Source organism: Dermacentor andersoni, chromosome 9 (genome assembly GCF_023375885.2).
Source record: "Dermacentor andersoni chromosome 9, qqDerAnde1_hic_scaffold, whole genome shotgun sequence".
Taxonomy (NCBI): domain Eukaryota; kingdom Metazoa; phylum Arthropoda; class Arachnida; order Ixodida; family Ixodidae; genus Dermacentor; species Dermacentor andersoni.
The window spans coordinates 5,221,855-5,248,945 of record NC_092822.1 but is presented as its reverse complement, the minus strand read 5'-3'; the positions used below and the strand labels follow the sequence as shown (position 1 = coordinate 5,248,945).

Genomic DNA, 27,091 nt, shown 5'->3' with positions numbered 1-27,091 from the left:
ATAAAGGCTTCTCATAAAGTTTTATCCTGGTTTCGGGGGATATTCTTGGGCTAACAAGTGACATTCTGCAGACTGATGTTGCCAACCATGGTGTAATTTTCTGACATGCCGAATTCTTTAAGCATTTTTGCTGCTTGGTAGAACTGTCCGAGAATTCTTAGATGAAAATTCCTAAATAAAATAAAGTGAATGCAGAATTTTTCCCCCCATCGCTGGGAATTTTTCAAAGACCTTGGGTGTAAGCTGTCGGTGCAATTAACCTGGCTACTGCTCTTGGGCCTTCCATTCTTACTTTTTATTCCTGTGAAATGTTAGTGCTACATGAAAGGCTTGTGAAGGAAAAAAAAATTGTCTGGTGTGCTGTGAATTAAACCTTTTTAATGTGGCCTAGGCCAGGAATTGAACCTGCAACCTTGTGCTTAGCAGTGCAATGCCATGGCTGCTAAGTTACTGTGGCAGATCGCAGTCACGAAAGACAAAAGCGTTGATGATCGAAAGGAGAAGTAAAAGCAAAATTGCATTTATTGCTCGATGCCAGATGCATATACATAGCCTAAGCATAAAGAGAAATGTGGGAAAGAAAATTACAAGCAAGGTCAATTTTGCGTATGTGCACTGAGAACACATGCATGGCACAGCAGGTTGACACCACATTTCCATACATTCATTTTCTTTCCTCCTGAAAATGCTGTACCGGCTTGCATGACCTCACTCCCTTCTGCGAGCTCCATCAAAATCCAAGTGCTGCGCTTCGTGTGGTGTACAAAGACATCTCCCAAAGCAAAATAACTTACTGAAGTTGTGTGAAAAGCCTTTAGATGTTTAAGCAACCACTGACTTAGCTTTAAAATTTGAATGTATGCATACCAAATGTATACACGCAAAGATGCTTTTGGTGTTTGTATTGCATATTACTGCTGCTAAATTATTGAAGTCACTGTTTACCAGTCTTGCCACTTTTTTTCTTGCGAAAGGGCTCGATATTCATTTTACGTGAGCACCATTGATTTAGAAATGTGAAGGAAACCACAATGCACACTACCACCCACAAATGAAATAATCTGAAATGGGTCTTATTTATTGCGCTATATTATCCACACTTAAAGCTTTTTAAAAACAGTATACTATTCCAATAATTGATATTGCGTATCCCATATTAGTTTTAGTGATAGTTTCACTTAGTTTCAATGGGGGCATGTTGAAAGAAATAAAAGAAAAGGGGGGGGGGGTATTTTTGTACAGTCTTTTGAAATCTCTAAACCCGCCGTGGTTGCTCAGTGGCTATGGTGTTGGGCTGCTGAGCACGAGGTCGCGGGATCGAATCCCGGCCACGGCGGCCGCATTTGGATGGGGGCGAAATTGCGAAAACACCCGTGTACTTAGATTTAGGTGCACATTAAAGAACCCCAGGTGGTCGAAATTTCCGGAGTCCGCCACTACGGCATTACGAAATCCAAGAAAAAACTGCGCAAAAAAAGGGACAAGACGAAGAAAGAACCACACGACACGGGCGCAGACTAACAACTGGTTTAATGCACCATCGCCTCTTGTCCCTTTTTTTGCGCAGTTTTTTCTTGGATTTCGTAATGCTATACCAACTAGCCCCTCACCGTACGCTTCTACACTACGGCATGCCTCATAATCAGAAAGTGGTTTTGGCATGTAAAACCCCATAATTTAATTAATTTAATTTGAAATCTCTAATTAGTGAAAAACATGGTACATGGGGTGCCTGTTTTGTACATGAAAGAGAAAGGATAGCAGGATAAACTGTCATAAATTAGGACAATGATCCATTTGATGTGTGTAAAAGATTTCAGCCTCCTGGGTATGACATTTGATGTAAACGAAAGGGTGGAAATGTGAGCCAAACTGAAGTTTGTTATCTATTTGTAATTGTTCTCTATCTGAAACTCCCGACAAGATATTTATTCTGGTCAGGAGATATTTAAGTACATGTCCTTTGAAAAATATTTTGTTTACAATGTGAAATCTATTTCTTTAATTTGGGAACGTGCCAATAGTGCACAGTTGGTGAACGGTGGCTTGAGGCATAAAGAATATTGGGATTTATCTTCAGTTGAAATGATTTTTGCGTTGAGAAACTAGGCTCCGATTCACTTTCACCACCACGAAAGCTATATTTGAAATGCTTATATGTATATTGTATTATAAAACCTGAAATGCTTGTGGTATGGTTCTTAGGAGTCACATGGAGTCATGGAAGATTATTCAGGAGTTGTAAAAGGAAGCAGAATAAAGGAAGAGGAAAGTGTGCATAACATGCTACTGTGTGTGCAGTGGGGCCCATCGACCGGCCGCGGTGAAGCCGGTGGCCCATGCCAGGGGCACGTTGTCGTCGCTGCGGCCGCCGGACATGCTGAGGGGCAGCAGGCAGCCCAAGGAGCAGCCCGACGAGTGTGGTGAGCCAAGCCGGAGGCCGTGCAAGGCCAGGCAGCAGCAGCAGCCACCGCTGCCCTTGGCGCGACAGCCGGCCGCTCGTCGCCGCACGCCGCCTGATGGCGGTCCTAGCCGGCGGCCAGCGGCCGGCGCAGCTCGTGCTCGACCTGAGCCGGCGGTGGCGGCGCGAGGCTTCCGCTACGTGACGGTGCAGCAGCAGCGCCGCGTGGCGCCCCGGCGGGCCGGCGAGCTGGAGGACTCCACAGTGGCAGATGACGAGCGGCGCGATGTTGCGCCGCTGGTGATGGTGCGCGATGGTGATGATGCACTCTTGCTTGACAGCAGGCCTGAGGATGGCGCTGCCGCGGAGAAGGCCACGTCGGCCATTGCAGTCAGCGCCGATGAGGACGTCCAGGCCAGGGACACATCGCCTGATGGTCGCTTTCTCAAGTTCGAGGAGGAAATTGGTCGCGGGTCCTTCAAAACTGTATACAAGGGGTTGGACACTGCCACGGGGGTGGCTGTCGCCTGGTGCGAGCTCCAGGTCAGTCCCTTTTGAGAATGCATTCTACTCCTAGAAAAGTGCTACATTCCAGAAAAAGGGTAGTACACTTCTTCGTATGATGTAGCTGCCAGGCTTCAGGCATAGTCTTAAAAAGATGCCAAGGACTGTTAGGCCACTGTTGCCAAAGGTATGAGATAGTTACTTTCTGTGAAACACTTCGGACAAAATGTGAATGATAACAAAGCCATGCAAGCTGCAATTAAGTACAAAAAAAAAAAGTTGGCAATGTATAATAATATCTGACTGACACCACACAGTTACTTCAAGGGTCATTATACTACCTCTCAAAGAAGACTAATTACTTAGTAAAAACCACTGAAGGTGCACTTATGTGCTTGTGTATACCAAAATGATATGGCTACTTCCAATATTTCTAGTCTTTCATTAGCACAGTGCAGTAATACATAACTCTTGTGAAAATTGTGGATTGCATGCTTTGCAATGCTTGGACATGGTCACGCGTGTTGCGGAGTTTATGGTAATAGTGTTGTTCAGACAGCGGCCTGTTTGACCAATACAACAAGGAATGACTTTTCACAACAAACCTAATGCATCAGATAACAAACAAGCGCCAGGAATGTTCACTGGCGCAAAGCTATGCAGTGAGGAAGATGCTGCCGCATGTGGAGTGACGAGACAATATAAAAAGCCAACAAATGCTGACACCAAGGACAACATAGGGAAAATTACTTCTGCTTAATAAATGAAATAAAAAGACGATAAATTAACAGAAAATGAAAGTGGATGAAAAAACAACTTGCTGCAGGTGGGGAACGATCCCTCAAGCTTTGCCAAGGTCCGCCGCCAAGGTCTGTGAGTGGTGGCGTGGCGCTGGCTAACACTCCCAGGATTCTTGACCAGTTGCCTTCACCCAAAAAAGATCACGTTCTCGTGACGCCTGTGGCAGAAAGGATATTCCACATCCGCCACCAAGGTCTGTGAGTGGTGGCGTTGGCTAACACTCCCAGGGTTCTTGACTGGTTGACTTCACTCAAAAAAGATCACGTTCTCGTGACGCCTGCGGCAGAAAGGATTTCCACATTCGCCGCCAAGGTCTGCGAGTGGTGGCGCTGGCTAACACTCCCAGGATTCTTGACCGGTTGCCTTCACCCAAAAAAGATCATGTTCTCGTGACGCCTGTGGCAGAAAGGATATTCCACATCCGCCACCAAGGTCTGTGAGTGGTGGCACTGGCTAACACTCCCAGGTTTCTTGACCGGTTGCCTTCACCCAAAAAAGATCATGTTCTCGTGACGCCTGTGGCAGAAAGGATTTCCACATCCGCCGCCAAGGTCTGTGAGTGGTGGCGCTGGCTAACACTCCCAGATCTCTACTAGGAAACATGAATACCTAAGAAAGCGGATGGGGAAATGGCACCACGGTAGCTCAATTGGTAGAGCATCGTACCTGAAATGCGAAGGTTGTGGGATAGTTCTTCATCTGCAGCAAGTTGTTTTTTCATGCACTTTCATTTTCCATTAATTTATCGTTTCTTTATTTCATTTATTAAGCACAACCAATTTACCCTATGTTGTCCTTGGTGTCAATGATTGTTGGCTTCTTGTGATAAGACTAATAAAAATCGGGCCCTTCAGTTAACCCTTTTTCTTCTCGTTTATTACATAATGAGGGTCTCGAATCCAGCAACATTGATGCCTTCAGGTAGCATGTGTGAGTTTATTGACCAGTTGTCTTCACCGAAAAAAGATCACATTCTCGTGACACCTGCGGCAGAAAGAATGTTCCATATCCGCTACCAAGGTCTGTGAGTGGTGGCACTGGCTAACACTCCCAGCGTTCTGCTAGGAAACATGAATACCCAAGAAAGTGGACGGGGAAACGGCGCCGCGGTAGCTGAATTGGTAGAGCATCACACGTGAAATGCGAAGGTTGTGCGATTGTTCCCCACCTGCGGCAAGTTATTTTTTCATCCACTTTCATTTTTCAATAATTTATTGTTTCTTTATTTCATTCGTTAAGTACAAGTAATTTCTCCTATGTTGTCCTTGGTGTCAGTGTTTGTTGGCTTCTTGTGATATGACTAATAAAAATCGGGCCCCTCGGTTAACCCCTTTCTTCTCATTTACAGACAACAGAAAAGGCATTTTAGGGGGTATGCAATGGACCAACTAGCTGTTCATCAGCAGAAGCAGAAGCATTTGGGCTGGTTGGTTCATGACATGAGAGGAAACAGCACACTATAACAGGGCGTAAGAAAGGGACAGACAACAGGTATCCAATGGACAAACTAGCTATTCATCAGTAGAAGCGTAAGCATTTGGGCTGGTTGGTTTGTGACTTGAGCAGGAACAGTGCAAAATAACAGGACGTGAGAAAGGGACAGGCAACAGGTATGCAATGGAGAAACTAGCTGTTCATTAGCAGAAGTGTAAGCATTTGTGCTGGTTGGTTCATGACTTCAGAGGAAACCGCAGAATAACAGGATGCAAGAAAGGGACGGACAACAGAGCTTTTTCTGTGCCTTTCTCACATCCTGTTATTTTGTGCTGTTTCTGCTTTAGCTCTAACTGTTCATGATATTATCTTTTGATAATGGCCAAATAATTTTGAAATGTTTGATGGATAAGATTGTCCCTGTTCTTTCCTAGGGATTTTAATGTTCAGAGTGATTTATCTACTATTACATTTACAAACCTAGAAGATACCTGGTTCGATAAATCTGACCTGCAAGCTCAGCCAAGGTCAAACTGGAACTTAGCGTGCCACTACAGTTGGCTGCTGTGTACGCCACGTGCGCGCCCATATCTTGAAAGTGATCTGCGATGCAGACAAAGTGCGCAGTTGTGTGGGCCTCATCTTCAAAGTGATCTGTGATGTGAACAAAGTGCACAGAGTGTCGGTAGCTTCGTATGCGCTGCGCTTTCGACGCTTAGTTCGCATTGAAACGAGAAGCAGCAGGAATGTCAATTCGCTCACTGGTGCTGCCACGCCGAGCAGCGTTTGTGTGTTGTCTTGTGGTGCAATTGTAGATGCGGTAGTTGCTGATGGCACTGAGCAGCATCTGTGTCCTTTCCCAAAGCAAGCAAAACCGTGCTATCACTCGACAAACTTGGTTTAACCATGTTCAACCCTGGCAATTTTTTGGTGCAAGTGGGCAGCTGAAAGAAACCAAGTGCTGCCACTGGCACATCCAGGTCGGAGCTACTACTATCTTTTAGTGCATCTACGTGAATGAAAATGATGAAATAGACTCCTTATAACGTTTTCTCAACTTTAGCATTAAAAATAAAATAAAATATTGATGACAATTGAATGTATCCTTTCTATGTGGGAGGTGGAGACTGTATATATACAATTGCAAAGGGATGGCTTCTATGGGGAGAACTTATTACTTTGTCAGACATCTTCCAACACTTCTTTGCAACACTGTGCCAGATTGTGGCTTGTTAGATGTCTTTTTGCTGTCATTTCAAGCGCACAATGTGCAAAGCTCAGCTCTCAGACGTAACTGGAACGTGCTCTTGCTGCTAAAGGCACCCTTCTCTGCTAAACTGCAGGGAATCGGGGTGTAGTTGACATAAAAATAACATCCCATAAGTGCTTGTTTCAGGACTCAGCTACAGTTAAACCTTGATATAGCTAAGTCGATAAAATCGACAATTTGCTTTGTTATATATTGAAATTTAGTTGTATTTTAAATTCAACATTTATGCAAATTACAGTTGCCAATCAATGTTTTTTTTTACACGAAAGGGTTGCAAAATATTCTGGATTATCAGGCAATTGAAAAATATGTTCTTGAATGTGAAAAAAAAATCATTGTTGGATTCAAGAGTGGTGACAAAATATGCAGTTTCATGCTGTGTCGATGATATTGCCGCTAGGTGTAACGCGCCAGCGCTGAGAAAGAAGTGACTGGAATGCGCGCTCGGCAAGTGGTGGGTGCTGGTTTGTAGAAGTAGTAGAGGCTGAGGACGCCGGTTTGAGTTTTGTTTACGCCATCTTGTACAGCTGTCTGTCTCGCCGACGCTGGGTGCATCTTCATTTGTCTTTTCGTGACAAAACTGGTGGAGGTGCTGGGTACAGTTCATCTGATGCCACAAACCCCTCCAGGGCCGGTATTTTGTAGCGATGCCTTTTTCGATTCTATGCCTTTTCAGGCTTTTCGCGCTTGGCTAGTGGTCAGAGCGACGGTCTGCCCACATTATCAACGGGATCAGGCGGCCGTGTGTGGTGGATGATAAGAATAGCATAGAATAAGGCATAAGGCATCGCTACAAAATAGCGGCCCAGGTAGCAGGAGTACCAGCCCTATACTAGTGGACAGCCCTGTTCCCCGGGCCAGCAGGAGAATCCGAGGATTGCCTCCGGAGCTTGATCATCGCTCCGCAACAACATCGACGCCCCCACGGACCAGTATGGAAGGAATATCGACATTTCTATCGACCATTACGCAAGGTACGGCCACAACAGCAACTCAGTACCTGTTGCAGAATCTCCGAGGGCCGAAAGTCTTCCACGGGGATATCTTCGAGGATGTAGAAGACTGGCTAGCCCAATTTGAGCGCGTTGCTGAGATAAGCGAATGGAGTGACACGGCGAAGCTGAGAAATGTCTACTTCAGCTTGGAGGACGGTGCTCGCACTTGGTACCAGAACGGAGAAGGGCTCCTCAAATCGTGGCTCGAGTTCCGCCGTGCCTTGCTGGAGACATACACCAATGCTGATCGCCGCGAACGAGCCGAATGGGTGCTCCAATCCCGCATTCATCTGCCGAATGAAAGCGTGACGTCGTACGTAGAGGATATGACGTGCCTCTTTCGTCGGGTGGACCCTACTATGTCAGAGGAAAAGAAGCTGCGCCATCTAATGCGGGGAGTTAAAGAAAAGCTATTTGCTGGCCTGGTTCGAAGCCCGCCGAAGACCGTGGCTGAATTCTTAACCGAAGCCACCACGATGGAAAAGATGCTACACCAGCGCTCAGCTTTCTATGAAAGGCAAATGAACGCTACTTCACCTTCGGACCAGCGCTCCACTACGTATGACAGACAGCTGTACAAGATGGCGTACACCAAACTCAAACCGGCGTCCTCAGCCTCTACTACTTCTTCTTCAGCGCCCACCTCTTGCCGAGCACGCATTCCAGTCACTTCTTTCTCAGCGCTGGCACGTTACACCGAGCGGCATTATTCCCCGCTGATAATCGCCCTTCCGAAGACCTCCAATCGACGCGAGCACGATCTATTCAGAACGATTCAACGACGACAGCAGCTGAACTCAGCGACAGACTCTCGCTAGACATAGCTGTTGTGCTCGATGGCCGCCACGTTAGTGCGTTATTGGACACGAGTGCCGACTACTCAATCTTGTGCGGAAAACTAGCGACGGAACTCAGAAAAGTTATCACGCCTTGGTCTGGAACGCAAGTTTCGTACTGCTGGTGGGCATATCGTAACACCGTTGGGCATATGCACGGTCAGAGTAGAAATTCGTGGGTATACGTTTCCAGCCAGCTGCCTTATACTTCGCGATTGTGCTCGGGACCTCATCTTGGGCGTCGACTTTCTGCGAGAGTATGGTGCCGTTATAGACCTCCGGGAGCGCACAGTTACTTTTTTGACAGAGAGAGCAGCGAACAGTTGCAACAATTGCCGACGTAACATGCTTCGGGTTTACACTGACAGTGTAACTTTACCACCACACGCGAGTGTCCTGGTAGCGGTCGTATGCGACGATCTGCGCGACGGCGAAGCGGTTGCAGAGGGCAATTCCTCCCTTATGCTGACTCATGGTGTATGTGCAGCCCGCAGTCTCATTATGCTTCGAGGTGGACATTCTGCGTTCCTCGTGACGAACTTCAGCCAGGAACATAGGCACCTGTTTCGTCGTACTACTATCGCTTTTGCTGAGCCCATAACGGACGTTGCTGAATGCTTTGCGTCTATGACAAAGGACAACCCATCTCAGACACTCAGCAATATCGACATCAATTCAGGCCTTTCGGAGGAAAAGTAAAAATCGCTGCGCGAGTTGCTACTTCGGTTCAAGGAGTGCTTCGCATCTTCTTCTAAGGTACGCCAGACGCCCATCACGAGACACCGAATAATCACGTATGACGATTCTCGTCCCATACGACAACTGCCTTATCAGGTATCGGCGAAAGAGTGCAACGTGATTAATGCACAACTGAAAGAAATGCTGGACGATGACGTCGTACAATCATCCCAAAGCCCTTGGTCGTCGCCGGTGGTCCTTGTCAAAAAGAAAGACGGAACTATTCGGTTCTGTGTTGACTATAGAAAGCTAAATAACGTCACAAAAAATTATGTTTATCTGCTTCCGCAGATCGATAATTCGTTAGATCAGCTGCGGCGAACCAGGTATTTTTCATCCATAGATTTGAAGAGTGGATATTGGCAAATCGAAGTTGACGAACGAGATCGCCAAAAAACGGCCTTTGTTACCCCGGATGGATTGTACGAATTTAAAGTACTTCCATTTGGCCTGTGTTCTGCACCGGCCACATTCCAGAGAATGACGGACACTGTTCTGACGGGTCTGAAGTGGCACAGTTGTTTAGTTTACTTAGATGTCGTCGTGTTAGCTGCGACCTTCAAAGAACATCTGAAGCGTTTAGAGGCGGTACTTGAGGCGCTCCACTCCGCTAATCTCGCACTAAAGCCAGAAAAGTGTCACTTCGGTTACGAAGAATTGAAGTTTCTCGGGTATGTCGTGAACGCTGACGGTGTCCAGCCTGACCCAGACAAAACATCTGCTGTTGCTGCTTTTCCGACTCCTCGTGACAAGAAAGCAGTACACCGCTCTCTTGGTCTGTGTGCCTACTATCATCGCTTCATTGCTAATTTCTCCCGGATCACCGAACCACTCATATACCTCACGCAAGAAGACACACCCTTCGTTTAGACAGATGAGCAGGATGCAGCTTTCACCGAGTTACGGCAGTGCCTGCAGGAATCACCCGTTCTTGCTCACCTTGACGAGGACGCTGACACCGAGGTGCATACCGACACAAGCAACATCGATCTTGGCGCTGTTCTCGTTCAACACCAGGAAGGCGTCAAGCGAGTGATCGCTTACGCCAATCGCACCCTTTCACGCGCCGAAATCAACTACTCCACTTCCGAGAAAGAGTGTCTAGTGTTTGTGTGGGCCATCATGAAATTTCGGCCTTATCTCTACGGTCGCCCTTTCAAGGTGGTGACAGACCACCATTCCTTGTGTTGGTTAGCCAACTTACGAGACACGTCCGGGCGGCTTGCTCGATGGAGTCTCCGTCTGCAGGAGTTCGATGTTACCATCGTCTACAAATCGGGCCGCAAACACGAAGATGCGGACACGTTGTCGCGCGCTCCCGTCAGAACTTGCGATTAGGACATGGACGAAGACGGCGCATTCCTTGGGGCCCTCACCGCATCTGTCCTGACCACACAGCAGCGCGAGGACGGTGAAATACGCCCTCTCATCGATCACCTAGAAGGCAAGAATATTACAATCCCACGACACTTTTCTCGCAGTCTCTCGACATTCTGCCTCCGAAAGGGTGTCCTCTACAAGAAAAACTCGAGTGTCAGCGACAAAGAGTATCTATTGGTCGTACCTGCCACCCTCCGTGATGACATTCTCCTAGCCTGCCATGATGAGCCCACGTCTGGACACTTGGGATTTTCACGTACTCTTGCAACAGTACGCCAGTCGTACTACTGGCCCACACGTTCTACCACGGTGAGGCGTTACGTGCAAAGATGCCGTGAGTGTCAACGCAGGAAATCGCCGTCTTTGAAACCCGGGGGGTTACTCCAACCCATCGCACCACCTAGCGCACCGTTTGATCAAATTGGCATGAATCTTCTGGGACCCTTTCCCTTGTTAGCCAGCGGAAACAAGTGGATTATAGTCGCCACAGACTTCACGCTACGCCGAGACGAAAGCTGTACAATGTGCCACGGCCTACGAAGTTGCCCAGTTCTTCATAGATCAGATAGTCCTCAGACATGGTGCCCCATCATACGTCATCACCGACAGAAGAACTGCCTTTACAGCCCAACTGATAGAGGACATATTTGAGTTGAGCTGCACGCAGCATCGCAACGCCACTGCCTATCATCCGCAGACCAACGGACTGACGGAATGGCTAAACAAAACCATTGCTGACATGCTGTCTATGTATGTAGATGTCCAGCATAAAACATGGGATCAAGTCCTGCCGTACGTTACATTCGCGTACAACACCGCCATTCAGGAAACAACACAATTCACACCGTTCCGTTTTGTCTACGGGCGCGAGGTCCAGACAACGTTAGACACAATGCTCCCGCACGACACCGACGCATCACTTACTTTCGACGCCGAGCAACTTACTCAACACGCAGAGGAAGCTCGTCAACTCGCGCGCATACACATCACTGAAGTAACGGAACGTAGCCGGCGGGTAGTGGCAGATCAAAGAACGCTTTATTGCTCGGTGTTGCTAGTTTTATAACGAAACAGAAAAGGGTCACATGACTGGACATGATAGCAAGAGTGCGGCACGTGTAATCTGTCTTGCTCATGCTATACATCAGCACGCGGGCTTGATAACGTTACATCACGCGTGCTTGATAACACTACATCCCTTCGCCCTAAGCTGGAGTAAGTGAGACGATCTGGGGGCTTCCGTAGGCAAGTCGAACGACGTGGTGGCTGTTGGTCTTCGGCTTGAGAACTGACAACCCGTGCGTCCGAACCTTCATGATCTACGGCCTGCCCGGCGCTACACTTAGCTTCGTCGCCGGTCTGGACTTCGCTCGGCTTGCTAGGTGACGACCCTGTGCCGAGTTGTGGCCGGAGTTGGTCTACGTGGCGCCGCTGCGGTCCCTCCGGTGTTTCCAATGTAACCATGCGTGCACCCGTCGTGGACACTACTGTCGCCGGCATCCACTTCCGAGCAGACTGAAACTGGCGTGACCATACTTGCCTGCCATGTTGATACCGTGTTGGTGCTGTTGCTGCTCCTAGAACAGGTTCGCCGGAACAATCATTTTCTGTCACCTTTTTGTCTGTCAGTGAAGCTGTCAGCCTGGTTCGGGGACGGAAGCCCAACAGCAGTTCGGCGGGTGATTTTCCTCCTTCCAATGGTGTCGTTCTATAACGAAATAAAAACTTGATTAGTCGCTCCTGCAATGTACCTGTCGGATTCTTTCGAAGCCCTTTCTTTACTGTCCGAACAGCCCGTTCCGCCAACCCATTTGACTGAGGATGGTATGGGGCTGTTCTGATGTGTTTCACTTGGCTTTCCTTCAAGAAACTGGACAGAGTGGCACTTGAAAACTGTGGTCCGTTATCAGATACTAAGCAGTAGGGCAGGCCAAAACGTGCGAAAATACCTTGAAGTACTTGAATGGTCGTCTCCGCTGTGGCGGTCTTCAAAGGTATGGCCTCAATTCACTTCGTCTCGACATCCACCAACACAAAAACTTGGAAGCCACTGATGGGGCCCGCGAAGTCCATATGCAGCCTGTACCATGGTTTGTTGCTCGCCGGCCATGGAGACGGAACTTCAGCAGCCGGCATTGGCCAACATTGTATACACTGAGGGCAGCTTTTAACCAACACTTCGATGTCCCTATCTAGTCCAGGATACCAAAAAAAGCGCTCGCGCTGTGCGCTTCATGGCACTGATACCGGGGTGACTTTCGTGCAGTTCCTTTAGCATGCATCGTCGCGCCGCCTCTGGCAGCACTACTCGATGGCCCCAGTAAAGCAGATCGTGACAGGCCGTGAGCTCGTTACAGCGAGAGAAGTACGGCATCAGGTGTTGCTGTGCCACCGATAACTGCCGCGGCCAGCCATGTGTGATCCACCCCCTGATCTGATGCAGTGTATCGTCCGATCGGCTCAGTTCTGCTAAGTGCTGAGCGGAAAGGGTCATGGAATTTAGGCTCCGCGTATAAAGCACGTATTCCATGGGTTCCTGCCCTCCTCGGTCACCTAAGCATGGCAGTGGAAGGCGACTGAGAGCGTCTGCGTTAGCATTTAGCTGTCCTTGGCGGTACACGAGGTCATAATGGTAAGCCGACAGTAGCAATGCCCATCGTTGAATTCTCACTGCTGCCATGTGCGGTATCGGCCTCTCCGGGTGAAACAGTCCTGTCAGTGGTTTGTGATCCGTCACCAGAGTAAAATGATTCGCCAATAAGTAATCTCTAAACTTAGTAACGCCTAACACCAAGGCCAATGCTTCTTTCTCCAATTGCGAGTAATTCCACTAAGCAGGTGTCAATGCCCTCGAACGGAACGATATGGGCTAGTCTGTGTTCCCAATTCGGTGTGACAGCACCGCGCCAACTCCAACTGGTGAGGCATCGCATTCAAGCCGCAATGGCTTTTCGGGGTCGTAGTGCACGAGTAGTTCCGCTGCCACCATAGCGCGCTTGGCTGCCTGGAAGGCTTTCTCGTGTTCGGCTTTCCATTGCCATCGAACTCCTTGAGCCAGCAGCCTATAGGGTGGGACTAAGGTGGTTGCAAGGTCAGGCAAAAACTTGGCGTAATAAGTGAGCAATCCCAAAAAGGATTTCAGCTGGATCACCGTCTCCGGTCTTGGTGCGTCGGTGATGTGTTCCATATTCTCAGGAGGGTGCAGGCCAGTTGCGTCGATCTTGTGGCCCAAAAACGAAACTTGCTTCTCGCGGAACCTGCATTTGTCACGGTTCAACTTGAGTCCATTGTCGCGCAGCCGCTCGAGGACTTGCCGGAGAGTTGAGTTGTCGTTCTGCTTTTCGGCTATAATGATGTCATCCAAGTACACCTTGACGCACGGGAGGCCTTGCAGAACGGACTCGAGGCGGCACTGGAACAAAGCTGGAGCCGATGCAATTCTGAACGCGAGGCGGTTGTATACAAATAACCCTTTGTGTGTATTCAACACGGCCATTTCTCGTGCCTCGTCGTCCAGTGGAAGTTGATTATACGCATGCCGCAAATCCAAAGTGGTGAATGACTCCCCCCCGTACAAAGATGCGAAGATGTCCTCAATTTTCGGTAACGGGTACTGTTCCAGATGTGCCGCCTGATTAACGGTTAGCTTGAAGTCGCCGCACAGTCTAATATCACTGTTTCGCTTCACTACGGGCACGACGGGTGTAGCCCACTCGGAAACTCTCACTGGTGAAAGCACTCCCTCCTGTACTTGGCGGTCAATTTCGGCAGACACCTTTTCCCGAAGCGCGTACGGCACTGGTCGAGCCTTGAGAAAGCGTGGTACAGCGGCCTCCTTTTTGTGTAGTTTCACGGGCGGCCCCTTGCAACACCCCAACTTCTCCTCGAAAATTTCTGGAAATTTAGCCAAAAGTTTCGCTGTCGCTGCGTCACAGTGAACCACATTTACGCTCTGCGGCACGCATTCTTCCAGTAGCGCTATGCCAGCACTCCGAAAGGCTTGGATGGTGTTCCGGCCGCACAACAGAGGCCCGTCGCAATCCACTACCACCAGCGAGCCGTCTACTTGCGTATTATCGCATTCGACTTTCATGGCCACTCGGCCAAGGACCGGTAGAGGCCCCAGGAAGCATGTCAGCCGCAGTGAAGTTTTCTCCAGTGTCGGCCACCATTCGCGATGGTTTTCGAATGCCGTCCTTGGAATTACGCTGATAGTGGATCCTGTATCCACCAACATGCGCAGTTTTCGGCCTTCCCAGATGAAATCCCTTTCGAATGACCATGCGGACTTGTTACTACTGTAGCTGTGAGCCACCAAAGCGTAGAGCATTTCTTCTCCGCTTTCGTCACTGCCGTCTAGCTCTTTCACAGCGTACGTTCCTGAGGGGTTAGCGTGACCACTAGAGCACATCCTTGCCAGGTGTCCCTTCCTGCCGCACTTGTAGCACGTCGCTTTGTTGTGTCCGCACACTTCCGAAACACGATTCGAGCCACATCTCGGGCATTGCGTAGCCTCGGTCATGGATCCATGCCCACGCCCGGACTTCTGCGGATTTATCCTGTGCTTCTGTATGAAGTTCGCAGCACCGTTGTCGTTGAACCTCCTCTCTTGCATAGCCCGGACATTTGTTTCTGTGGTTTCCGCTGCTAGAGCGAAAGCTTCGGCCTCCGCCAAGGTCAACTTCTTCTGAGACAACATGTGTCATCGAGCTTGTTCATCACGGATTCCGCAGACAATCCGATCCCTCAGCATGCGATCCAAAAACTTATCGAAACTGCAATCTTTTGCAAGACGTCTCAGGTCGGTTATATAGTCCCCTACCTTTTCGCCTTCCGCTTGCTTCCGCATGTAAAAAGCATAGCTCGCTGCTATCTCGTTGACTTGGGGATCGAAGTGGTTGTCCAGGTGCTGTACGACGGCCTCATAGCTCAGGAGGTTCACTGATTCTGACTGGCACTGGCCTTGAAGTACGCGAACCACATTGTCACTTAGTGCTGACACAAGAGGCGCACGCTGTTTCCCTGGATCTGTGATGCTGTGGCCCTCAATAAAGGCTTCCAAACAGACCTGGTAAGTGTTCCAGCTACTGGTGGTGTCGTCGAACTCAGGTGGCCTGGCTGTCATCGTGCAGCCGGTCCTATCCCATCCTCGTCGCCACTGAAGTAACGGAACGTAGCCGGCGGGTAGTGGCAGATCAAAGAACGCTTATTGCTTGGTGTTGCTAGTTTTATAACGAAACAGAAAAGGGTCACATGACTGGACATGATAGCAAGAGTGCGACACGTTTAATCTGTCTTGCTTATGCTATACACAGCACGCGGGCTTGATAACGTTACATCACACGTGCTTGATAACACTACAATCACGAAGCAGCAGAGTACAGACGCACGACGCTACAACCTTCGACATCGGCAAGTTGAGTACCAGCCAGGTGACCAAGTCTGGGTGTGGACTCCAATCCGTCGCCAAGGCTTATCTGAGAAGCTGCTTAGTAGATACTTTGGACCCTACAAAGTGATACGCCACGTTAGTGAAGTGAACTATGAGGTCATTCCCGACGGTGCCGCGTCGCCTCGGCGTCGACAGCACCACTCGGAGATAGTGCATGTTATTCGCCTCAAACTGTATTTCGCGCGTTAAAGCGGCACCAACCCGATGTTATACGACTTCCACACTTCCACTTTTTTTTTAGTAAGCATCGTAGTTTAGTAAGCATCGGGGTCGATGCTTTTCTTTTGGCGGGGGAATAATGCCGCTAGGTGTAACGCGCCAGCACTGAGAAAGAAGTGACTGGAACGTGCGCTCAGCAAGAGGTAGGCGCTGAAGAAGAAGTAGTAGTAGAGGCTGAGGACGCCGGTTTGAGTTTTGTGTACGCCATCCTGTACAGCTGTCTGTCTCGCCAACGCTGGGTGCATCTTCATTTGTCTTTCCGTGACAATATCTTCGCATCCGCAGTACGAATCAAGTGAAGCCAGCCATGCTTTCACGTTCACTCCACATTCGCAGCTGATGGGGTAGTCCACAGTGGCACGATGCTATCATGAAAAGTTCTGACAGCTGGGAGTGAATGCTTTGTCTGCCTCGTTTCAACGAGTCTCCGAAATTCGAGATTACGCAACCTCATGCACTAAATGCGCAGGAAGACAATGCACATCATGCCACACAATCTCAGCATGCCCACTCTTTACATGCGTAACAGATTACCTTTAAAACTGGGCACGCAGTCTGCGTCTGCACTAAGTTGCGCTGACAGCCATGCGCAGCCACGGCCACTCTATAAAAAGAGATGCGCATCAGCCTGCCCCCCACTGCCATCCCCCCCCCCCCCACCTCACACACGCTTGAACACATTGCTTCAAGCTCGCTCCCTTTGCCCCCTTCCTTGTGCGGGAAGACTGTGCTCATCAAGCCACCATCCTTCTCGGCTCACCCTCGCGCACTTCCACTCGTACCCAAAGCATACAGTCTCTGTGACACGATAGGATCTTATTGCACTTGGACTTTCTACGGAACATGACACTGCTCTGCTTGGGGGGTCGCTATTGGTTACACGATTTGAGAGATGTATTTGGAAACAGTCGCTTGTAATTCAACCATTTGACCATCTGCACCCGTGGATGTCCCTACTTATTGTCTCAGTATTCCTTTCCGGCAGCAGTGAAATCGTGTATTAACACAATTCGTTATGTTGAGGTTCTAAATACGCGGTATTCTGTGGATATAAAGTTTGTGGTCTCCGTCTATAGCGGTGCTTCGCCGGGAGTCACCTAGATCACCGCGCGGGTCCGAGGATCCGAGCCCCTCAGGGGGACGATCAGCTTAGCCGCGTGTGTAGCGTGTGCCTGAAGCAGACGCTTGTTCAGTCTCCTCTGGGAGTGAAACAGAGCACCGCAAGGAGAAGGCGCAGAGTAAAAGGAAGGCGTTTATTAAACGACCACTTTGGTGTTCAGGATAGCTGTTACACCCGTATCAGCGCGGGTTCCATGAGCCGAAGCTCCCGCAAGTTAAGGGTGACACTCAGTATCTCAAAACGCGGTCACACGCCACTATACGGGAGGATGGCTCCCAACGACCGTGCTACCAGGGCAACGTTCCTTCAGCTCGGAGTAGCCTCTGAGAGCGACTCGGCGCAGTACGACCGCGCACGTCATGTGAGCCACGTCTCTTTGGCGTAGCCTTCAGAACAGGAGCAGCAAATAGGTACGCAGCCGCCTCAGGTCGAGGACCTTCGACAAAACCGGCCAACCAAAGGGGTGACCGGGAGAATGGGAAGTAGCCCACAAATGCCTAATTCTAAAATTTTAACTTGCACCTAGATGTACTAAATTGGATAAAAAAAATTATTTACTATCCGTTCACAGCTAGTGTTTACAAATAACAAATTGTCCAGCCAACTCCCACTGTTGTCAGGTGTGCCTCAAGTCTTGGTCCTCGGTCCTCTTCTATACCTAATACACATTAACGGCCTACCTTTCCATGTATGTTCTAATATCTGCATCTTTGCTGATGACTGAATTATTTGCCGAATCGTTACTAGACCATCTGGCCATATGATTCTACAACAAAACCTTGATCACATCCTACAATAGTGTGATGACTGACTGATGTCCTTAAGCCCTACTAAATGCAAACTCATTTCCTTCACTCGTCATCAAAATCTGCTTGACTTCACTTATAGCACAGCTTACATCTGCGTTGAATCAGCAAATACTTAAAAGTACCTTAAAAATCCTGGTATGCGCACATTGCTGAAGTCACGTCATCAGTTAACAGAAAGTGTGGGTTTCTTAAAATGTCAATTATGTCACGCTCTGAGACCCCTGACACACGGGCAAAACTAAAGTACTTTGCAGCAAACCCCTTTTGCTACTCTGAAGGACCCTTTGCAGAAAGGAGTTGTGTTGATGACACATGGCACCGCACTAACTTCCTTAGGTGCTTCCTCAGATGAATGCGGCAAAAAAAATAGCGCTGCTTGTAGCGCTAATAGCGAAAGAGAAAAAAATTTTAAAAAGCTGCTATTTAGATTGCATTCAGCTACTGTAGAACCCAAAAACATTTGTTTTTCATTGTTGATGGCTTATAATGCGCATGTTACTTTATTTTATTCGTGTTTTAGTGCTCTTGGCAGCAGATTAAATTGGCCTAGCAACTATGTACAATCTGTGTTTTGCTATGCTACAGTGTACTAGAATAGATGTGCATGCTGTTTTCGCCAGGTGCTGGCCACGTTTTGTTGCCCTTTTTAACGTCTTTCTTGTCCCTTCCTTCGTTATTCGTATAATTGTGATTGCGTGACAGAACTGCACATTTGCATCATGGCTCAGCGAAACACTAGCGAGGAAGCAAGGGTTGAGATCGCTCTGATGCTTGTCGCTCTCGGATCTCTTGAATATGATATAAACGCAGCCAAGGCGAAAGTGGAAAACATCAAACGTTCAATCATCATGAGCATGCTTCGTATTGACTGCATTAGCAATGTCCCCTTGAGCCGCCAACTGCGGAAGGTGGGGCCTACGTGTGCAACGAACAATGGTTTCACATTGCTAACACACCAAGGATGACGCAGGAAATGACACTGCCGGAATTCAACATGGTGGCACGCGTGACGTGATTCGAGCGTTTGAGTAAATCTTCACTGTTCGACAACTCGCATTACTGCTAAAAATTAAAGCATTTTTGCAAGGAAAAAAATACTTATAGGGCACCGTAGTTGCGTGGCAGGTTTCCTTCTATTGATGAGTTGTGCACGCTGTGTGCGAGAGTAACTCCTTTTCCGCTCGAAAAGTAGATGCGCCATCTCCTTTCCTACAAAGGAACTTTGCCTTAAGGGAGGTGCTCGTTTATCGTGTGTCACTGTGCGTGTGTCAACGCTTCTCCGGTAGATGTCCCCTTACCTAAAAGACTTTAGAGTGTCCCTATGTCAGGGGTATGAGACATGTAGAACTACTTGCTTACAAATCTTTTGCCAGGGCTGAGTTAGAGTATGGATCTCCCATCCAGAACCCACCCGAAGTAGGTCTTATACCCCTGACACACGGGCACTCTAAAGTCCTTTAGGTAAGGGGACATCTACCGGAAAGGCGTTCAAGTGTAGTGACACACGACAAAGGAATATCTCCTTTACGGCAAAGTTCCTTTTCGGGAAAGGAGATCGCGCAACTACTTTTTGAGCGGAAAAGGAGTTACTCTCGCACACAACGTGCACAACTCGTCAATAGAAGGAAACCTGCCACACAACTACGGTGCCCATAGGTATCTTTTTTTTTTACCTTGCGAAAATGTTTTAATTGTTAGCGGTGATACAATTTGTCGAATAGTGAAGATTTCCTCTAGCTATACTCTCAAACGCTTGCAGCTCACATATCTCATTGCATTGGTCATGCACTACAGGTTTCTCGCCCATGTGCCCATACTAAAACATTTTCTGCTTCATTTTTTCCGAGAGCAGCAAAAGACTGGAACTGCCTTTCACACAACATAGCCACTATCACTTGTGCATCTAGCTTCATGCATAGCATATCAAATGTAAAAGAAGTTGGAATATGCTTATTCACAGATATTTAACTTCTTTAATATGTAAAGATATTGGTTTTAGTGGGAAGCGATTAAAAAAGAAATGAAACCATGTAAACTTCATTTCACATTCGTTTTTGTTCATGGTAGCGTCAATTGGCGATAGTTGTTAGAACTAGGCTGTAACTTGTTTCCTGATGCAAGTTTTTGCCGTGTTCTCCCATATATATTTTTTTGTTTCCCTATGGGCCACCTATCTTTCATCTGGTGCCTGCCATTGCGCATCCCACCGCAGAGGAAATAGATAAGAAAACGGCGTAGTGGAACAAAGAGGGGGCATGATCGGAAAGTGTCCCCTTAGGACATTGAGACAACAGAAGAATGTGTGCCCCTCTGCTGGCAAGATGACAGCCAGGTGACAGTGTTTTTTGACCCTCTGCAAAGCAGGGAGTTAAGTGACATGGAGTTCTCGCAAACACAGTGTCATTGTGCAACTGTTAGGCGAAGACCGAAACTCTCACAATGCTGACGTCACTTTGTGGGAAATTCTAAGTCTATCCACACGGCGGAGAAGGTCGTGGTTGCAGTTCAGGCACGACTGAACCTCTTTTGCAATGTGGGGTACACGAGGCTTAAATTTTCCTCACTAAATCTCAGTTCAAACTTAAGAAAGGTTGGTCAAATGAGAGAGGGACTAAGTTTGCCTCAGGCCAGGTGACACAGATATAGAAAGGCAAGAGTCTACCTTTTCCACATCCTAGGCATTCCTTTCGATGAGAAAGGAAACATCAAAATATGTTTCAACATCCTAATATGCACGTAGGTGAATGAGCTGCACGTCAATAATCGGATTGGCTCATACTTCGGAGGAACTTAAACTCTGCTCAAGGCTTGGTCACACTAAGACGACAACCGGTCGATTTCTGTCTGGTGACCTCACAGTGTTGATGCTCTAGTGACACTTTGTCAACGGGCAGTGTCAGTGGTCCAGATGAAGCACTGACAGCTGCACCAATTGGAGTGAAGTTGTTGGCAGTCAGATGATTTTGTTTTCTCACTACAATGACATGGCCACAGTAGACACGGCCTTTGCGCTGAGATGACCTTGTGGGAAAGCATCTTTAAACCCTTCACAATGTTTGCCCTTCCCCTGCGTGCATCTAGTGTCCAATCTGGGATTTTGCCAGGTTTGAGGAGAAAGGCAGATAGGAGGCTCATACTCTTTTCTTTACATTATTTAATATTAAAAGCAAGGGAATGACTGGCAGCAGCAGCAGCGCTTTTTCAAAACCGATCAGGGCTCCAGAAGTGCGAGCTCTGTTACCAGCGGAGAGATGGCGGTGTGGATACAGTGCATGGCCTTTGTCTTCACTACAATCACTCCCTATGGAAAAGGAGCCATCCTGGCGACTCAAGGAAAAGATAGACTGAGAGGGTCATAATGGGGTTTCAGGCACTGCATGCGGATGATTTCACAGCCACGACGGCATTGGCCTTAGGTGGCGTGAATGGCTTGAGGACATAATTCACAGCCAATCTCTGCACAACTACATGGTAGGGTCCTTCGTATTTAGACACAAGTTTGGATGAAAGGCCAGCTGGAACAGGCGGAACCCAAAGCCACACAAGAGAATCTGGTAGAAAGCAGCAAGGTGAGCGGTCATTGTCCCATTTAGATTTTTGCTGTCATAGGTCGGTGGTTGTTAAGGAACGGGCAGGTTTGTGGCATTCTTCCATGTGGAGGGCAGCTTGAGAAAGAGGTGTACATTCAGATGTGTTGGTGCAGTACGGAGGAATGGCGTCCAGTGTGGTTGAAGGTTTGCGGCCATACAAGAGGAGGAATGGCGAAAAGCCTGTAGTCTCCTGCAATGCAGTGTTGTAGACATGCATCATGAAAGACAGAATGAGGTCTCAGTTGGTGTAGCCAGAAGCAGGGTATCTGGAGAGCATGTTGCCAGGCGTTCAGTTGAATCTTTCCACCAAGCCATTAGTTTGAGGATGGTAGGCAGTGGTTGTGCGATGGACAATGTGACATTCAGCGAGGAGTTCGTTCAAGACTTCAGAAAGGAACACACGTCCTCTGTCGCTGAGAAGTTCTCTAGGTGCACCGTGATGAATGAATTGTCACGAGGAAGGACGCAACATCACCGGCTACGGTGGCTGGTAGAGTGGTCGTTTCCACATACTGAATCAAGTGGCTGATGGCAAGAATTATTCAGCGTTTACCAGAAGCCTTGCATGAAAGGGGCCCATAAAAATCAATGCCAATGCAATCGAAGGGCCTGGCAGAGCAAGGTTTTCACCGGAGCAGACCAGAAGCATGCTGAGCAGGAGCCTTGCTGTGTTGGCATTGCGGTTGTGATTGGTTATACTTGCGGACGAAGGTGTACATGTTATGGCAATAAAACCTAGAGTGAAGCTGGTTGTACATTTTGAAGATGGCCTTGTGTGCGCTTTGTGGATCAGCATGGAAGGCGGAACAAATTTCTGTACGCAGATGTCGAGGTATAACAAGTAACCACTTGCACCTGTTGGACAAGTAGCCGTAGCGATACAGAAGGCCACCTGGGATCTTAAAGTGAAAAGCTTGACGGCGCAGGGCTTAAGGAATAGGAAGAAGAGTCCATGGGTTAGAAAGGATGTGAAGGAGAGTGCTGATTCAGGCATCCTTGCACTACTCCGAAGTCATGTCGTACCCCACTGGGGCCGAAAGTACTTTGTCAAAAGACAGAGGGGCAGGCAGTGCTGTCAACTGACACAGGTGAAAAGGAAAAGGCGTTGGCATTAGTGTGGCAGTGACCAGACTGGTAAACAATGCACATGTTAAAATGTTGCAACTACAGAGCCCAGTGAGCTGCCGGAGGAGTCCTTCAGTATTGACAGCCAGCAAAGTGCATGGTGATTTTGCATTAACAATGGAGGAGCCCACCAATTACCACTTTAAGTTTTCTACGCACTGAAATTGTTTTTAAGCCTCATCAGGTGTGCTGGAGCTACTCGCCTCGCTAAAAAAAGGTCTTTTCCCATTTTCGTCCGCACACTCCGAACTCGTAAAACGAAGCATAGCTAAGGCATGTTTTTGAGCTGCTCTCAAGCATTTGTGCGAGCACTCTGTTGAACAGAGCTTTTTAGCACAAGTTAACCGACTAACATCAGCAGGCTACCTGACCAGCATGTTGTGCAGCGTTGCTGGTGACCTGGTAAAAGAGTTAAAGAATGCAGGAAAACAAACTATGCAGTCACAGCCTTCGAAATCTAGACTTACCATCATTCCTTATGTGCACTGTGTTTCCCATAACGTTATGATAATTGCGGCTAAGGCAGGAGTGAGGGTTGTGCGAAATGCCCCCAATAAACTGAGTGGTTTGTGGCAAATAGTCAACAGAGCGGATACTGTTACGCGAAAAGTTGCTATAAGAATCATGTTCATGGCTTCATTGACTGTACAACGCAGGTCCTCTATAAAATCCTGCTCGATTGTAAACGTTGCCACATCGAGCAAACGGGGAGCTGCATTAATGATTACCTGTGCGAGCATGCTGCTTCACTAAAAGGAAACTCGTACGGTCACCTGGCTACCAACTGTAACACGTGTTGTTGCACCCCAATCTTTAAGAAGTGCGAAATGATTGGAAGATATAGTGAAAAGCGTCACGGGAAATCTTTGAGGCATTTTGCATATTCACAAGTGGCGATGCATGCATCAGTTCTGCGTCTTTCAACAGTTCTGCAACAAAAAAACTGGATTATGTCCATGGCTAATGCTTATCCTTCTTTTTCTCTTCTTTATGTCACCTTTAATGATGTCTTTATATGCTGCTTCTGCAAATAAAGCATTTGGTTGCTAGTCAGCACTCTATCCTGTGCTCTTTACTCGCTCTTCCTGTGTCTCACTGTTTTTTTTTTCCAAAGGTGAACCAACCAGCCCCTTTGAACACACTGCTAATGTATTCCCTAATTATGCACGCATGCATCTGCCGTCTCCTGTCACAGCATATGCACCAATATGCCTAATAAATGTATTGGTAGACCTCCAGAGCTTTTTCAGACGTGCCTGTGGCGATCAGAGCCCTTAAGGGCAGTAAAAGACAGGCATTCATTCCTTCAGACTGCCTGATTTTTTGGACATTTTCGTGGCCCTTAGGAAGTCCGAAAAATCGGACATTGACTGTACAACTGACCAAGAGGATGCTTCAAATGGTCCAGGAGCCGAACGTGTGGCGGAATGTGGATGAGAACAGAAAGGACTGTCGCATTGAGGAATGATTGGGAAAGGAACTGTGCTGCCTCTTCTTGGAGGGAGCTTGAGCTCAAAAAGCAAAGTGTTGGCTGATGCCAAAATTCAGGTGACCCTCATCCAAACCAAAATAAACTCTTTCAAGCAGTGAAACGCAACACTGAAGCATTGTGCGTGGGCTGAGAGTACGTCAGGACAGTTGAGGTTGACTTTCCAGCTGCTGAGAGAATCTCACTTGCGACAAAATTCAGGCCTAATACCAAAGAGCTTCCTATGAGGGGATAGAAATAGCTCATAGCTCATTAAAAAAATATTTGCTTCTGTATGCATCTCTTTTAATTAGTGTTTGAAAATGCTTGACTCTACTTGCAATTATCTATAACATACTTTTTGAAGATATTGTCCCGTAGTAGCAACGGTGAAGAAAGCAGCTAAACTGTGATTGACGAAACTAGCGCTTTATTAGGCGAACTTGTGCCCTCAATAGCAGGCTACACTCAAAGAACAACAATAGCAGCGAACACGGTCGGCGAAACTGATCAGCGGGTCAAGCGCGTCGGCTTTGTGGGAGATACGGGGTTCTCCTCCGTATCTCTTGGGACAAAGGAACGACACACAGTAGTGCAAACAATCACAAGGGCATTTATTGCACCTTTCATAGATCAATGCCTGCTAGCCGAGTTGCTATCCACAAAACATGCCGATGGGCGCGCGACAAATCTAGAAGTCCGACTTACCGCGACCGATAGCGAGCGAATATGTTCGCCCCATGCTGGATCCCAAGGCCTGGTCGCTCGCGCGTACTGTCACGCGAACGGTGTCCAAGGCGGCCACGCGAGACGGTCTCGCAGAAGCATGGGTCGGCGCGGCCCGGCACGTCCGTCCCGCTCGCTTCCCGAACCCAAAGAGAGCCAGCGCCTTTCTTTCCCGCGCCTAAGTAACCCCGCCGCAGCGCAACACTAGCGCCATCTCTCGCACTGCGCTTCAACCACTCGGACCGCCGCGGGCGCCAGGCCACGCGGCGGGCGAAAGCCGCCCTGCAGGAGACGACCTATGCGGGAAAACTAGACCTCAGGGGAGGCGTGAGAGTCACGCATCCCCACATCCCGCCAACCTTAAATCACTACATATTCCGGCGAAACATTTCACACAGTCTAACATCAACACGTGCTTCGCGAACAAGGTGGTACATGCAACAGTGGCCGCGCCGGGGAAATGTCCACACGCTGTCCATAACATGCGAGCCGACTGTCCTTGGGGTACACCGCTGGCGTCCGCCGGTCACAGCAGCAGCTTTGCAGAATCGACGGCACGATTCCAGGCCAGGACTCCGGAAACGACGACGCAGAAGTCGGTACGAGCAAGCGTCGCTCGCGCCGACGCGCCCTGCTGGCAAGAGCCGCCGTAGCTGTCGGTGACAGCTACGGTCCGCCGCCGAAGTCGCCGCGCCGAACTGGCCACAGCATCACCATCGCCCGGGTTGGCATGATCGTAGTCCGGGGCAGCAGCGCAGACGATGTGCAGGTGACGGCAAACCAGGGGTGACTCCAATCATGCTGCGTAAACTCAACCCACTCGGCAAACACTACAGTAGTGCAAGGGAGAGGAATTCTGCATGCGCATCGCCCACGTGGTACGATGTTCAACTCGGCTAGCAAAAGATCGGGCAGCTACTCAGATGCTAAGTTCACGTGAACGAAGCTCGCTTCCTTGAGCCGAACGAGTAATTTCAATTCGTGCGAGGCTAAATAGAATGAGGGAAGCAAATTGCAACGCCTCAACGCCACGGTCCATCAGGTTGTGTCCCTCCACGTGCGACAGGCAGCTTCGTAAAGCCTTAGGCCTAAATCGTCGCTACCCTGACAACAACCGGCATCCAAAAACAACACCCAAAATGGGCGCAAAACAGGCAGCCGCGAGGAGACGTTAGCTCAGTGAGGTGGTCCTACTCCGCTCGGTGCACACAGCATCCGAGTTGACGGCGCCCACCGTCCCAGACGGTGTCGGAGAGCCCGGTGCCAGGCCGCAATACCAGTCAGCCCGTCGTGGCACCCGTGGCCCGCGGCCACCCGGCTCCCAGAGCCGCGACTTCATCCGAGTCAAAGAGATAGAAGAAGCTATTTACATAAGAAATTCAGACCACCCACGAGGCTTCCGTACTCACTCGCTTCAGGCTTGCCACTGCTCCGCGGGCGCTCAGCCTTGCTCTCCCAGGATGCAGACCACGTGGCTCTCGTACTGAAGAATGTCATTAAAAAAAACACTTGCGAAAAGGCTTAGCATGTTGATAAGTTCAAACACACTACAGCCACTGTCGCCTCGCTCAAGAAAGCACGCCGCCGACGCTAGCGATCAAAATCCACGCTAGGCCTACGCTTCGGTTCAAACAAAGGTCTCGAACGAAGCAAAACTGTTAAATCTATCGTCCGATGCCCCAAGAGGTCCACGTTGGGCAGCCAGATGTGGGAGATACGCGGTTCTCCTCCGTACTCTTGGGGACAAAGGAACGACAACACAGTAGTGCAAACAGTCACAAGGGCATTTATTGCACCTTTCATAGATCAATGCCTGCTAGCCGAGTTGCTATCCCCAAAACATGCCGATGGGCGCGCGACAAATATAGAAGTCCGACTTACCGCGACCGCATTGCGAGCGAATATGTTCGCCCTATGCTGGATCCCAACGCCTGGTCGCTCGCGCGTACTGTCACGCGAACGGTGTCAAGGCGGCCACGCGAGACGGTCTCGCAGAAGCATGGTCGGCGCACGCGCGGGCGGCACGTCCGTCCCGCTCGCTTCCCGAACCCAAAGTGAGCCAGCGCCTTTCTTTCCCGCGCCTAAGTAACCCCGCCGCAGCGCAACACTAGCGCCATCTCTCGCACTGCGCTTCAACCACTCGGACCGCCGCGGGCGCCAGGCCACGCGGCGGGCGAAGCCGCCCTGCAGGAGACGAGCTATGCGGGAAAACTAGATCTCAGG

General features: G+C 48.9%; 1 protein-coding gene across 14 annotated transcripts in view; it reads left to right on the top strand.

Annotated features, from left to right (window-relative positions):
• Positions 1-27,091, top strand: part of LOC126527418 (uncharacterized) — a 476,501-nt gene that overhangs the window by 38,961 nt on the left and 410,449 nt on the right. For all 14 annotated transcript variants that reach the window (XM_055068432.2, XM_055068435.2, XM_055068434.2 and 11 more), the window contains exon 2: positions 2,302-2,944. In XM_055068432.2, coding sequence (XP_054924407.1) covers positions 2,378-2,944 — 567 coding nt within the window. In that variant the 5' untranslated portion in view covers positions 2,302-2,377. The remainder of the gene's footprint in view (positions 1-2,301; positions 2,945-27,091) is intronic.